General features: G+C 35.4%; 1 protein-coding gene across 2 annotated transcripts; it reads left to right on the forward strand.

The window, feature by feature from the left end:
- On the forward strand, positions 6,831–12,795 carry LOC18784260. 2 transcript variants are annotated; one of them, XM_020559790.1, is made up of 7 exons: positions 6,831–7,602; positions 8,688–9,010; positions 9,307–10,041; positions 10,658–10,786; positions 11,266–11,469; positions 11,957–12,157; positions 12,283–12,795. In XM_020559790.1, exons 1-7 carry the CDS (start codon positions 7,338–7,340, stop codon positions 12,403–12,405), a joined length of 1,980 nt encoding a protein of 659 aa, XP_020415379.1. In that variant the 5' UTR covers positions 6,831–7,337; the 3' UTR covers positions 12,406–12,795. The 2 variants fall into 2 exon arrangements, with proteins under 2 accessions (XP_020415379.1, XP_007216992.1); XM_007216930.2 differs by having other exon boundaries at positions 8,688–8,995.

Consider the following 13,116-nt stretch of genomic DNA (forward strand, 5'->3'; position numbering starts at 1 on the left):
CATTGTTTCCAACTCCCAAAAAAAAATAAAATAAAAAATAAAAAATTGTAGGAAGTTGGACTTTCTTCCTCCTATAATTTGATCGGGAAAGGTAATATTTTTTTTTATGGGAAGTTATAATCAGTGTCAGATCAAAGGGAAAAAATCCAAAGGGGGTAAAGAATACTTGTAACTTTTTCTTGTTTTGTTGTGGGTTTCTTTTCTATTGGGAGTTGGTGGCTGCAAAAGTCCAGAGAAAGAAGGGACCAGTAAACAGTAAACACAGATTCCTATGGAGGAAGAAGCTGCCTGCATTTTGGATTCTTTACAGTTTACATAGCCAACAAAGTAGGTGGCAAAATAAAAAACTAACAAAAACAAAAGAAAATAAATGGAGGGTGAGAGGATTTTTTAACACAAGAATTGGGATTCAAATCAAACATGCTGTTGGTTTAGAGGATGAAATTAATTATTTGGGGTCCTCCTGTCTAGCTAGTTGCAAAGGAATAATGGTACTAGCTGGTCATTTCATTCCTCATTTTGATTATTTATTTGAAATGAATACTGAAATTATTTCAATTTCTCATTTCTATGTGAGTTGACTTTGTAAATAAGCGAGGTTCATTAAAGGAAAGTGTCACATTATTTAAAATACGAGCTTTGAAAATTATACGTTAATTCTACAATTAGTTCTCAAGAATGAGAAATAAGTAATTGATTATATGTACTTAATATCTTGCTATTTTCTCAACAGAAAAACAAAAAAAAAAACGTCGGAGGGGATAGTCCAACAGAAGAATCTCATCCTCATTGCAAATCAAATATATAGGTATCTAAGATTCTCACGTGTCTATCTAAGTTGTCTACTTCATCCAACTCTCTCTCTCCTTTCAATCTCCAACCAAATATTCAATATTGAAATAATTAACAAACAAATACTAAAAGAAAGGATTCATCACCTATCCTTTTTGAAGTTAACTTCACCAATTAATCTCCAAGCTTAAGAAAAATATATCAATCATCTTTCTCAAAAAAATAAGAAATGGTCAGAGGTTGGGAACTTCCAGGCACTTTATGAATATTTGTATAAGGTTAAAAGTGATTTTTGGTCTCTGCAGTTTAGCACTTCAACTACTTTTAATCATGTAGTTTCAATTCTATCAATTTTGACAATGTAGTTTTGTATTTGTAGCAATTCAATGATAAGTTAGTATTCCTGTCAATTTCTTTGACGGTGCAAGGGGCAATTTCGTCAACCCAAAATCCTTGAGCATAAAAGCTCGTCTAAAACCTCCTTAATTTCATATTAGGGCTTGAAATTGGTCATTTGGGTTTAGGGTTCTTCAAAAATTGGGATTAGTGGTTGAATTTCGAGCCCTAATATGAAATGGAGAGAATTTCAGACAAGCTTTTACTCTAAAGGGTTTTGGATTAACGAAATTGTCCCTTGTATTGTGAAAGAAATTGACAATAATACTAACATGTCCTTGAATTACTACAAATATGAAACTGCAATGACAAAATTGACGGAATTAAAATTACAGGGTTAAAAGTGATTGAAGTGCCAAACTATAGGGACTAAAAGTGACTTTTGGCCTTAGTGTAAACCCCCTTCCCTCAATCGCTTATGCTAAAAAACCACAAATTCTCCAAACTTAAGAAAAATATATCAATCTTCAATTACTATTTCATAAAATAAAAAAAATCTTCAAATAATTTATATGTATAATAATAGAGCATCAATCTCCCTTTCCATGTTATCATCCATTCAATTTCCATTAATGTCCACTAGGATGCTTCAACTTTCAAATACTTGATTTTGACACTGAAACGGCCACATATTAAGAATCTAATTGCCCATCATTAACCTGTCGATAAAGAAAACCAAAACAAACCATCCCTATAAATTTCATCAAATCAAATCACGTAGGAATTATACACCATTTGTAGGCCACCCAATTCTTCAACTTGCTTAGGGAAGTGACATATGCACTTTAAAAAAAGAGTAATTTTCTATAATGTATATACTCTTTAATGCACTCGTAATTGCGAGAGAAGTTACCTTTAAACTGCATTCGTAAGACTTCATCTTTTAATGTATTACATATAATAAATCTTATTAGTTGAACGGTTAAGCAATTGACACCAAATCATGTTAGGTTGGTGCCTGTACTGATAGATTGTTGACAGTTTTTTTTAAATTCTTAATTAATTATATTTAATTAGTTTGATCAGATTCTGTGATCTTCTGCACATGATCATTCAAAATTTTCACCAAAACATGAATTTTACAACTCATTTTTACTTGATTTTTATTTTATTTTAAATATGATGACTGGTAGTGGACCTACTGGTCCACATGATATTTCTTTGCTAGCCTGTTTGGTTGGAGAGGAGGACAACAGGAGGCAAAGTATTCCATTGTGAAAGTTTCCCTCTCCCTCCACACAATTTTTCAGAGACTGAGAAAGATAAAGTGATTCTTTCATTTCCCTCAAATTTTAGGAATCTGTTTGTCCAATTTTCTGCTTGGAAAGTGACATGGAGGGGCCCCAGCGACACATCAGCACCTTAATTGGAGTGACAGGATGACTCAAATTTCATGCTTTTGCATCTTCCTTTATGTCCCATTTTCATGTCCAAGTACCCTCCCTTTTGTCCCATTCTCCAGTGAGAGAAAAAAAATTCATTGCTTTCTCACTCATCAAAGAATTCCAACTACATACAAATAAGATGAGAATTAAGCACAAACACTAAACTAGGGCAATTTGATCAACTTTATTTGGAGACAGATAAGGTGTGTGGCTTCTTATAAAAGTACATATTTTGTATTCATCACAAGAGTTTGATTCTCCACTCTCTTTGGGTCTAACTCTTCGTTTATATATCGTTATAGTTTCAGCGATAAAGTGCATAACTTTCATTCATGATAAGAGTTTGATTCTCATCCTATTTGTCTCTCATACTTCAAAATGATAAAATACTCACTTGACATTCATAATAAAAATTTGACTCTCACTCTTTTCACCTCTTATTTTTTTCATTTAAGAGTGAATTCTCAAGAATGATCGAATGTGGCCAACGGGATCTAGCCCAGTAGAAAAAGACCTTTACTTCCAGAGCAGTGGTATTAGGTTCGAACTCCCATAACATCTTAATAGTGTGTGTGTGTGAGAAACCTTCATATGTCGTATAATTTAAACTATCACTTATACTAGCCTCTCTGCACGCGCTTCCGCACTTGCGAGAGGTTTTTTTAAAAAAATAAGTAAATTTATTTTAGAATTAAAAAAGATAATGGGTAGTTGTGTTCCATAAAAATAGGATCCATTATCTGCCTTTTCTTTTTCTTTTAATTTTTTTAAATATGAAAAAGTGTGAATTTATCATATTATCCTCATTTAATTAATAATTTGAATTCTTAATGTTTGCAAACCAAGGGCATTTTCTGGTATTTTGAATGTTTCACCATTCTCTGCCTTTTGCTTTATATATATAGATTTACCCAAAATACATTAAAATTCGAACGTGATAAAAGGCATATTTTGCTAGAAAGTTTGCTACTTGATCACACTATTTAGACCATGAAACTTAAAAATTACAGATTCTATTTTATCCAACAAAGCCTTAACTGCCGTCTCCACTACTAACATTACACCACCGAGTTATGCCAAGCATTCTTATTGCCCAATAGAGGAATAAATATTTTTGTAACCCTTGAAAAAATATTCTTTTTTTATTTTTATTTTTTTGGAGGGGTTAGTGTTTAAAATAGCTAATGACAGATAGCTTTTCAAAAGAGATTGGGTGTCTTGGTGCATTACAACTTGGAACAGTCGCGCCATTTCGCAATTTAAAAATATTACTTTTTCTTATTTTTTTAATAATTCTTCACCATTTGTGTGGAGGCCTTGACCTCCATTTTCTTGTTTCATACACAAACCTCTCTGTTAATATATGTATAAATAAATAAATAAAAATTAATTATTAATTAGTTTATATATATATAAATGCACATTCGAAGCTTATGGAATCGCGCCTTGACCGGCGTTGCAGTTGTAAAGTCAAAGATCAATACATTCATCCCTCCGTGAAATTGTGACTTTGTCTATTGACTCTTCATAAATTATTTTTAATTAAATGGGTGATAAGTTTTTTAATCTTCTGCTTCTTATGTTTCCACATTTCAAAATTTTCTTGTCAGCTTTTAGATCTAATGCCAGTCTTCTGTTTAAGTTTTCCAAATTGTATTATTCTTAAAAAAAAAAAGTAGATTAACCCACCTATTTTTCAACTAGGGGATTAAACAAAACTACTTTAAAATCTTCTCATAATAATCCCAAATTTTATTTTATTTTTTAAAAGATTCCCGAATGTTGAGTTACTTATAGCTAACATATTGGAAAAAGAATGACCGTTCGGTTATTTTCATTTATACGAATTACAGTTTGACAAATATGTTAAAGTAAATTCTCTACATTGTAAAATTAAATTTTAAAGTGCGATTGATAGGTAAGTAGGAATGACTTGTTGGAAAAAAGAAAGAAAAAGGAGCTTATAGTATAGCTCAAATATAGCACAATTATGGATGTGAAAATAATGTTGTGTAATAATTATCACAATTTGATTTTTCCCCCTACCAGACAAACACAAGTTGAATCAGCATTTCATCCAATATCTTTGAGAGGGTTTGTTTGAAAAGAAAGCATATTATCTCTTGAATACTTTTTCTTTTTCCTTTTCCAACTAACCATCCATGTTAATTTTGAAAAGAAAGCACAGGGAGATTATCTAGATAATCCACCAATTAAATTTAAATTATATTCAAAGAGTCACCTTCATGTTGATGTGGGGAGCATGTCATGTAGTTGTAACTTGTAAGTTGAAAGTCGACAAAAAAAAAATAATGAAAGTAAAAGCTGGTGGCTGACGTGCTTACCAGTAGTAGTTACCTCCCTCTGCAAACATACTAACGCTTCCCATGGACTCTTGCGCCCAAAAAGAATCCGATAAAAACAAGCCCCAAACGTTTTGGTTTTCGTGCGCCAGAGGAGAAAAACTTGTATGGCGCGGGAATAATATTGTTTTGTCAATTACATTCTGTCACTCGTGATAAACATTTCATATAATAAAACATAATTAGATGAATGCTATCTTCGTAATATGCAAGAATTTCTCATTTTGGAGAAGAATGGTGTCAAATTAAATTAAACTGAAACAGTGTCGTTTCGACAGGCTATCCCGGAATGCCACGTGGCGGGCGGGAGGAGCAGGCAGAGGGACAAGATGGGGCCTAGTGGAGGGCTTTTCTTTAATACCATAGGGTAGGAGGGGGGAGTGAGAGTGACGTGACGTGGAGGGGCGAGTGGGGGGTGTTTTGAGGGTTGTGGTGTTTTTAGATTTCTGGTCCCGACCACGATGCTCCACAGTCCACCGTCTAACGGTCACGTTCTTGAGCTTCGCGCCCAGCAAAAAAATACCCAAGTTGCCAACTACTCGCCCAAATTCCTCTCATTTCCCACTTTGTCCCTCAATTAATGAAGTCGTGTGCCTTTAATTTTTTTAATTTTTTTAATTTTAATAATTTAATAATTTCATTTTTCCAATTATTTTTAAAAATGATTTCTAAGTGGGGTTTTGGTGTTTTAAATTTCGTTTTTTATTTTTTATATCATGTTTTTATTTTTGATTAATGTTAAACTATTCCAAGTGAAGCTAGATTTTTTGGTTTATGCATTTGAAAATTATAAAAAGTTGTACCTAGTATCTATCATTTTCCTTATATTTTTTTTACTTAAAAAGAGATTCATTCCACACTATTGTATGGGTGTTTAAGCGTTGTGAGAAATTAGTTGGACCTTTGAGTCGTAGCATTTTATGATTACACAAGAAGATTATGAAATTACACATGATTCATTTGAGTGATACTAGAGTCTCAACTTGGCCAGCAGAATCTAGCTCAATGAAAAAGTGCCTTGACTTGCGAACAAATGATTTCATATTCGAAATGCAATGACACCTCGATAGTGTCTGTGTGAGAAAATCCCTCTCCTCTTATAGTTTAGACTATTACTTGTATTTAAAAAAACAAAAAAGACTCAACTTGTCAAGTAAGTTATTAACAAAAATAAAAAACTTTTCAAATAAGTTCTTAGCCAAATAGAGGAAAAAAGAAACTTGTCAGGGAAGTTGTTACGAAAAAGGAAAAAAAACTTGAAAAGGAAGACCTTGAACCCACATCTTTGTACTTTTTGGAATTCATGATCTATATTAGGTGAGCAGGTATACAAATTCATTACAATTATAAAAGCTTATCTCAAACAGTAAGACTAAATACTTACAGAATATAGAAAGTGTTGATCTGGAAAAAAGGAGAATATGGAAAAGTAAATGAGTCATGTAAAAGCTATTTTGAGCGGATGCAAGCTTGAGCTAGCGGCAATCGGCATGGAGGATTTTACTTTTACTTTTGTGTTCGCTTTTGGTTGGGTTTACTGTTGTGCTTGTAGCTGTTTTTTCGTTCACTAGTTTTTTACCTACAGAAAAAAGAAAAAAGGGTAGTTTGGTCACACAAAAGTAGAAAGAATTGTATCCCCAACACAGGGGTAGTTTCGTCAACAAGAAAAAAAAAAACCTGCCAGATGTGCAACAGGCTGAATTATTCCAATTAACGAAGAAAAAAGAATTCTGAAAAATACAGTTTGATTTGATTAACGATGAAAACAAAGAGGCCCACCACCACCACCTCTTATTCAAAAAAAATAAATAATAAAAAAAAATTCAAAAAATTAATGAATGAATTTAAATCAAATACACAGACAGAGAGAGAGAGAGAGAGAGAAGAGAGGAGGAGAGAGAGGAAGAAGAAGAAGAAAAAGAAAGAGAAGCGACAAGGGAAAGAGACGAGAGAGTATAACGCTTCAAAAAAAAAAAAAAAAAAAACACCACACCAAAGAGCCTCTGATTCATTTCAATAGCGCTCAATCTCTCTGTCTCTTCGTTTCAAAAAGTTCAAAACCCTAGCCTTTTTTGTGCACCAATTTGGATATCGTCCATGGCGTTCGCGTTGGCTCCACAGCTACCATTGTAAATTTACCATTTCGCCCTCAGACTCGCCGGAAAATGGCGGAAAATCCAACGCCGCCGCCTCCGCCGCCGCTTCATCTGACGTTATCGTATTCGGCTAGGGATTCAGTTTCAGTGAGCTCTATGAGGAGCTCGACATAAACACAAAAACCAAAAAAAGAAAAAAAAGTATTTCAGGACCGTCCGATCAGTGCATTTGATTTCATCTGTTCGTTGTATATAATTAGAGGAGAGAAAGCGAGGGCCGTTGGATCATTGCGGCTGCTGTAGCTATGGCGAAGGGAGGTTACTTCTTGGAGAAGGTTCGCAGATGCGTACGGACTGTGTTCTTCATGGTGGCGATGGTGGCGTCGCTGCTGGTGTCGTCGCTGCCGGTGCTGGTGGCGATAGGGGACATGTTGGTGCCGTGCGTGTTGATTTCGAGCTTCACGTGCGTAACGTGCTACGGATTCAAAGAGCATTTGCATCGATACGCCTTCAAGAGCTCGCTCACCGATATTCCTCTTGTTTCCTTTATCAGATCTCTCATCATTACCTGTATGTACCTTTCTATCTTACTCCCTCTTTTTTAGAGCTCAAATTTTTTTTTTTCCAATTTGGGGTTTTTTTTTTTTTTGGTAATGGAATTTTCATATTCGAGTGCTATTTTTTTTTTCCTCTCTTCAAATATCTATTTGGAAGGGAAACCGTTCTTGAGGCAATCATTTGCATTCGTCCAAATATTTTCTTCATTTTTCTATTGTTTCAAGCTTGATAGTTGATGAAAAGAGAGAAATTTGATAATTTATGTTATTACTCTGAGCTTTGATGAAAAAAGTGATATATAGTTTTTTTAAAAGTAAGCTTATTTTATTATGGTTTTTGTTCCTTAATAATCAGAGATTACTTGAGCAAAATTTGTACAACAAGAGCCAAGCAAATGAAACTTCTAATGTTTTTTTGTTGATCTGATAACTTGGAGAATGTAAAAGAAAAATCAGCCAAAGAAAAAATTGATGACTTTGGCCCAATCAAGTGGAGGTTTTTGGTTTGGTGGTCCCAAATAATAAATTTCCCTAAGATTCATAATTTCATAAGTTTTCTCAGTAAATCATGTGCACAAGTTGGATTTTTCGGCTTCCGACAGTCCCTATGTACTCTGTGGACTTACATATGAATGAAATGAGCATGTAGTCAGTTCCATGCAATTTCAAAAGTTTTGAACTTACACTTCCTATGTTTGCTAAAAAGTTGCCTAATATCAGTTTCTGGTGGATGTGAGAAACAAACATGAAGCATCCAACTTAATTTAGCTTTATCTAAGTATTTGACTTAGTTTAGTTGAGTTTTCAATTTTTCTGCGATGCATAAAATCCTTTTTCTTTTATTTATTTATTTATAAATTGTAGCTAAGTTTTCTCAGTAACCATACAAAAGGGTTCTTAGGATTTTGTGTTTTATGTTGGTCTGAATGCTTGAAACCCAATCTTCTCTTTTAATGATGTCTCTATGACCTTACTAATAGAACTTGATGAACAGAGTAGTAATATGAATGAACCTTCCTTTTTGTGATAGTCATTTCAAATGTTTTATTAAATTTGAGTATATTACAAATGTGCTCATGTATAGTTTCATGATTGCAGGCGTGTATTCCATGTGCGATGGCCCTGCTCTCTCACACGGTCCATACCTTGGAACTGTGACTTTCTGTTCCTTTATCTCAATTCTTCTTCTTTCAGTTAAAGCTTGTCTTTTCACTGTAAATTCTCAAATAGAGGCTGAAGCTTCGTCTTCCCTCTCAAGGCAGAAGCTCCATTTAAAGAAGTCATGGGGAATGCCTGTCTTGTTTCTCTCATCAGTAGTCTTTGCCCTTGGACATACTGTGGTTGCTTATAGAACAAGCTGCAGAGCAAGGAGAAAGCTCATGTTTCACCGAGTTGATCCAGAAGCTGTAAGTTTGCATAAGGTTTCTTTTTAACTCCCTTGATTTCACATTCAAATTTTCTTATTTGTAATATAAGGGTTATGTGTTCTGTGAATTGTGTTTCTATGTCACTGTTTTCAACTTTGCCTTGATTGAAATGTGAAATTTAAATGGATAATGTAAGTTTTTATAAACTACTGATTGTGCTCTAGCACTGTACGGAATCATTATGCTCCCTAACAGGGTTCTTCTACTGCTTATTGCATTTGCTTCTATAGTAATGATTACTTTAACTTTTAGTAGTTTATAACGAACTGCTTTGTTTTTCAAAATGACAGGTCCTTTCATGCAAAAATGTCTTCTCTGGCTATCAGAAGGTCCCAAGATCTCCCACTCCTTCGGGAGGAAAAACCCCAAAAAGTGACAGTGAAATGAGGCGTAAGCCTTTTTCTACAGCTCGAGATGAAGGGGAACTCCCAGTCAGAGTAATTGCAGATATTGACAGCTTATTCATTATGTGCCGGGGGCTTACTCTTCATTACAAGCTTAGCTTTCCTGGTTCACCACCTCGTTCCTTGTCATCCATTGCATTTTTGGAACCCAATCTCAGCTGCAGCTCCCCAAAAACGGTCATGGGGAGGCCAAAACTAGATAGGCATCCCTTAAGTTTGTTATCGAAAGGCCAAAACCATCTCCACAGGAGCTACAGCAATCAATTTCATGGCTCATCTCTCTATGTACCTTTATTGGATGGTTCTACAATATCTCCTGTTCTTTCTGAGGAGATTCCTGTCTTGAGATTGTCCAATGCTGGTGAAGAGGATGAGGGTAGTAAATTAAGTTCTGGTACTCTAAATAAAGACATGGAAGGTAGTGGTCAGTTTGGTATTGTTTTAGTCCATGGGTTTGGGGGAGGAGTCTTCTCATGGAGGCATGTGATGGGGACCCTGGCTCGGCAAGTTGGTTGTACGGTTGCTGCTTTTGATCGCCCTGGTTGGGGCCTAACCTCAAGGCTGCGACGGGAAGATTGGGAGGATAAAGAAATGCCTAACCCTTATACACTTGAATCTCAGGTAATTGGCTACCCCTTTTAGTTACTCTTCTTTAACTTCCATATACTTTACCCCTTGTTTTGGGTTCCTGTCCAGAAGAGGCTCCCAACTCCCAAAATAAGGCTGTTCTGGGGTTAGATTCTAATTCTTTCCTCTTAAGAAATGGGAAGAGATAACACCTATTAAGGAAACAAAAAATCGGTAGGGGAACATACAATACCTTGATACAGTGGCATGTAGTATCTAGTTTGCTTATATCTAGAGTAAACCGGTGGTGTTGCTGTAGAAATGCAGACTAAAACTGTCTACTAATTGGTCTGGGTCAAGAGATCCATTTGAATATCATCTTGCAACACTAGGCAGACCACCTGAGAGCTAGTGTACCACTCTCTGTATTTGAAGTGGCTCTTCCTTGCTCTAGATGTACTGTCATGCTTTCAAAGTACTCCTTATCTAGTATATCCTCTTGGTTGATCCTACTGAAATTGCGTTTCCAACATGGGCACTTAATTGAACATGATCCTGCAATGCTGTCATGTCTGCTTAATTGTTCATTTGGTCCCTTCCCCATCTGTATTCTTCATGTTTTCCTTTTAGATTTTATAATGATCTGAATTTGCTGAACCTACTTTGTCAGGTTGACCTGCTTCTTTCTTTCTGCTCTGAGATGGGGTTTTCTTCAGTGGTGCTTGTTGGTCACGATGATGGAGGTCTTCTAGCTTTGATGGCTGCACAAAAAGTACAAGCGTCAGTGAATTCTTTCAACGTGAGTATCCCTTCTTAGTTTCCTTAGCATATATCTTTAAACTAATGGGACCCTGATATGCTTGTTAACTCTTCTTACATGTGAAATTGAGTTATTTGCACCCATATTAGTTAGTAGTGAAACAGTGGCAGTTTCATAAGACTATGCCCTTGGTATATGTAGTTACACAAAGACTTCCACACCAAGTGTACATGTAGCCAATGGTAGAGTTAAGTAGGACACATACTGAATCTTTGTGTGAAAATATACTGGGGTCATCGTGAAGATGCTACATTTCTCGATTTCGTGCTTGAAGATAGCATAGGAAGTGATAAAGATATTGTTATTACCCCTTATTGGAGTGGGGATGCTGCTTCTCCTTTGCATATGCTCACACCATGCAAACTACCCGTAGATGTTTGTCTTTTTCTTTTTTCCTTCTGTTAATTTTAAGTTTCATAACATCTTTGTTATACTGTGTTTTTTGTTATGTAATTCAGGTTACAATTAAAGGCGTAGTACTGTTAAATGTCAGCTTGTCAAGAGAAGTGGTGCCTGCTTTTGCGAGGATACTCTTGAGAACTTCACTTGGGAAAAAGCACTTGGTTCGCCCTTTACTGCGAACAGAAATTACTCAAGTGGTGAATAGGCGCGCCTGGTATGATGCTACAAAGTTAACAATGGACGTTTTGAGCCTTTATAAGGTATGCCCTGGATATGTGTAAAATTAGTCAAGTTTACAGAAAATTTGAAAGGAACTTTGATGTCTAAGTTAAGACAATTTCCTGAATGCATGAATGGAAATTTTAAGGTCTAAGTTAAGACAAGGTCCTGACAATTTTAAGGTCTAAGTTAAGACAATTCCAAATTTTAAGGTCTAAGTTAAGATTAAATAACCTTTGGGCACTATGAATTTGTGAATGTCACAATGGAAAGTTCTGTTGATGTTTCCTGCTCCCATTTCTGCGGATCAAAACTCATTCTTGATTTTTGTATAATTTAATGGAAACATCTTTTCACATAAACTTTTGACTTTTCCTTAAGCATATTAAGTTTGGGAGAGAGATTAGGTTGTATGCAGCACAGCTTTGGATACATGTTGCGTATATTTCATTAATTTGTGATTGTGAACTCAAATTTTGGTAATCATTTGCTTGATCTTTTTTTTTCTTTTTCTTTTGGTTGCATCAGGCCCCTCTATGTGTAGAAGGATGGGACGAAGCACTGCATGAGATAGGTAGACTGTCATATGAAACATTTCTTTCACCGAAAAATGCAGAATCATTGCTGAAGGCAGTTGAAGGCATGCCAGTGTTGGTCATAGCAGGCGCTGAGGATGCTCTTGTCTCTCTTAAATCTTCTCAGGCTATGGCTTCCAAACTTGTAAATTCTGTAAGTTCTGGCTTTTTACTATCAAGTTGTGGACATAATCATGTGTTTCACCATTAGTATTTAGACTTCTAACATGAATTACGATCACATTTGAATTTGATCTAATCGGGTTTTGGTGTATGCAGAGACTGGTTGCGATATCCGGATGTGGCCATCTTCCTCATGAAGAGTGTCCCAAGGCATTACTTGCAGCAATATCACCCTTCTTAAGCAGACTCTTAAGCAAACAAGACATGCATAGCCAATAGTGTACCTTCTTTTTAACTTCTAATTAGGGTTTTCATCTATTGTAGGGTTTTCGTTTTTCTTACCTTTTTTTTATTCTCTGTTTTCTTATTAAGCAATTTAGTCCAAAAGAAGAGAGTAAGGTTATCTCTTCTTCTTGGTATTTTTGATGTGTTAGTTTGGAGCCTTACCCATACCTACATTCTTTAGGGTTTTAGAGCTCATCACTTGTAATCTTCATATCCTTTTATTCCATTTTTTTTTTCTTTCTCCTTTCGAAATGCTTTTATTTATTTTATTTTATTAATCTATTGTTGTTTGACCAGTACTTGTCATTTCCCAGCCAAGGGGGTTGAAGATAGCATCATATATTTGTACATTTATCCAAATAGTTGAATCCCTGAACTTAAGCATATGGTGTTGTTCCACAAGTCATCTGAATTGTCAAGTCTCTGTGCCCAACACGCACAAAAACCACCGAGAAGGCCTTTAAAATCAGATTCATTCTGCCTTTTGGCAACCAATGAAACGTTAAAAAATTGACGAGTTCCAATGGGTGGTATTGGTAGTCTTATTTTTCTTTGTAGTTTTTGTTTTCTGGAGATCCTGCAGGACGTCTTGTAAGGTGATATAAGAGTTCCATTTGTGACCTATTTTTTTTGTCTTTGCTCTGGTGTGAGACAGCTGCGTTTCACTTGGGCACCTAAAAATAGAGGATGATGCCAATCGCCATC

Source organism: Prunus persica, chromosome G3 (assembly GCF_000346465.2).
Source record: "Prunus persica cultivar Lovell chromosome G3, Prunus_persica_NCBIv2, whole genome shotgun sequence".
In the NCBI taxonomy this organism is placed as follows: domain Eukaryota; kingdom Viridiplantae; phylum Streptophyta; class Magnoliopsida; order Rosales; family Rosaceae; genus Prunus; species Prunus persica.

Bases quoted from the DNA above. Each gene is read 5' to 3' on its own strand.
- LOC18784260 (XM_020559790.1), top strand. From the start codon at position 7,338: ATGGCGAAGGGAGGTTACTTCTTGGAGAAGGTTCGCAGATGCGTACGG. The intron at 11,470-11,956 runs GTATGCCCTGGA...TGGTTGCATCAG, and splicing joins ACGTTTTGAGCCTTTATAAG to GCCCCTCTATGTGTAGAAGG. The intron at 12,158-12,282 runs GTAAGTTCTGGC...TGGTGTATGCAG, and splicing joins CTTCCAAACTTGTAAATTCT to AGACTGGTTGCGATATCCGG.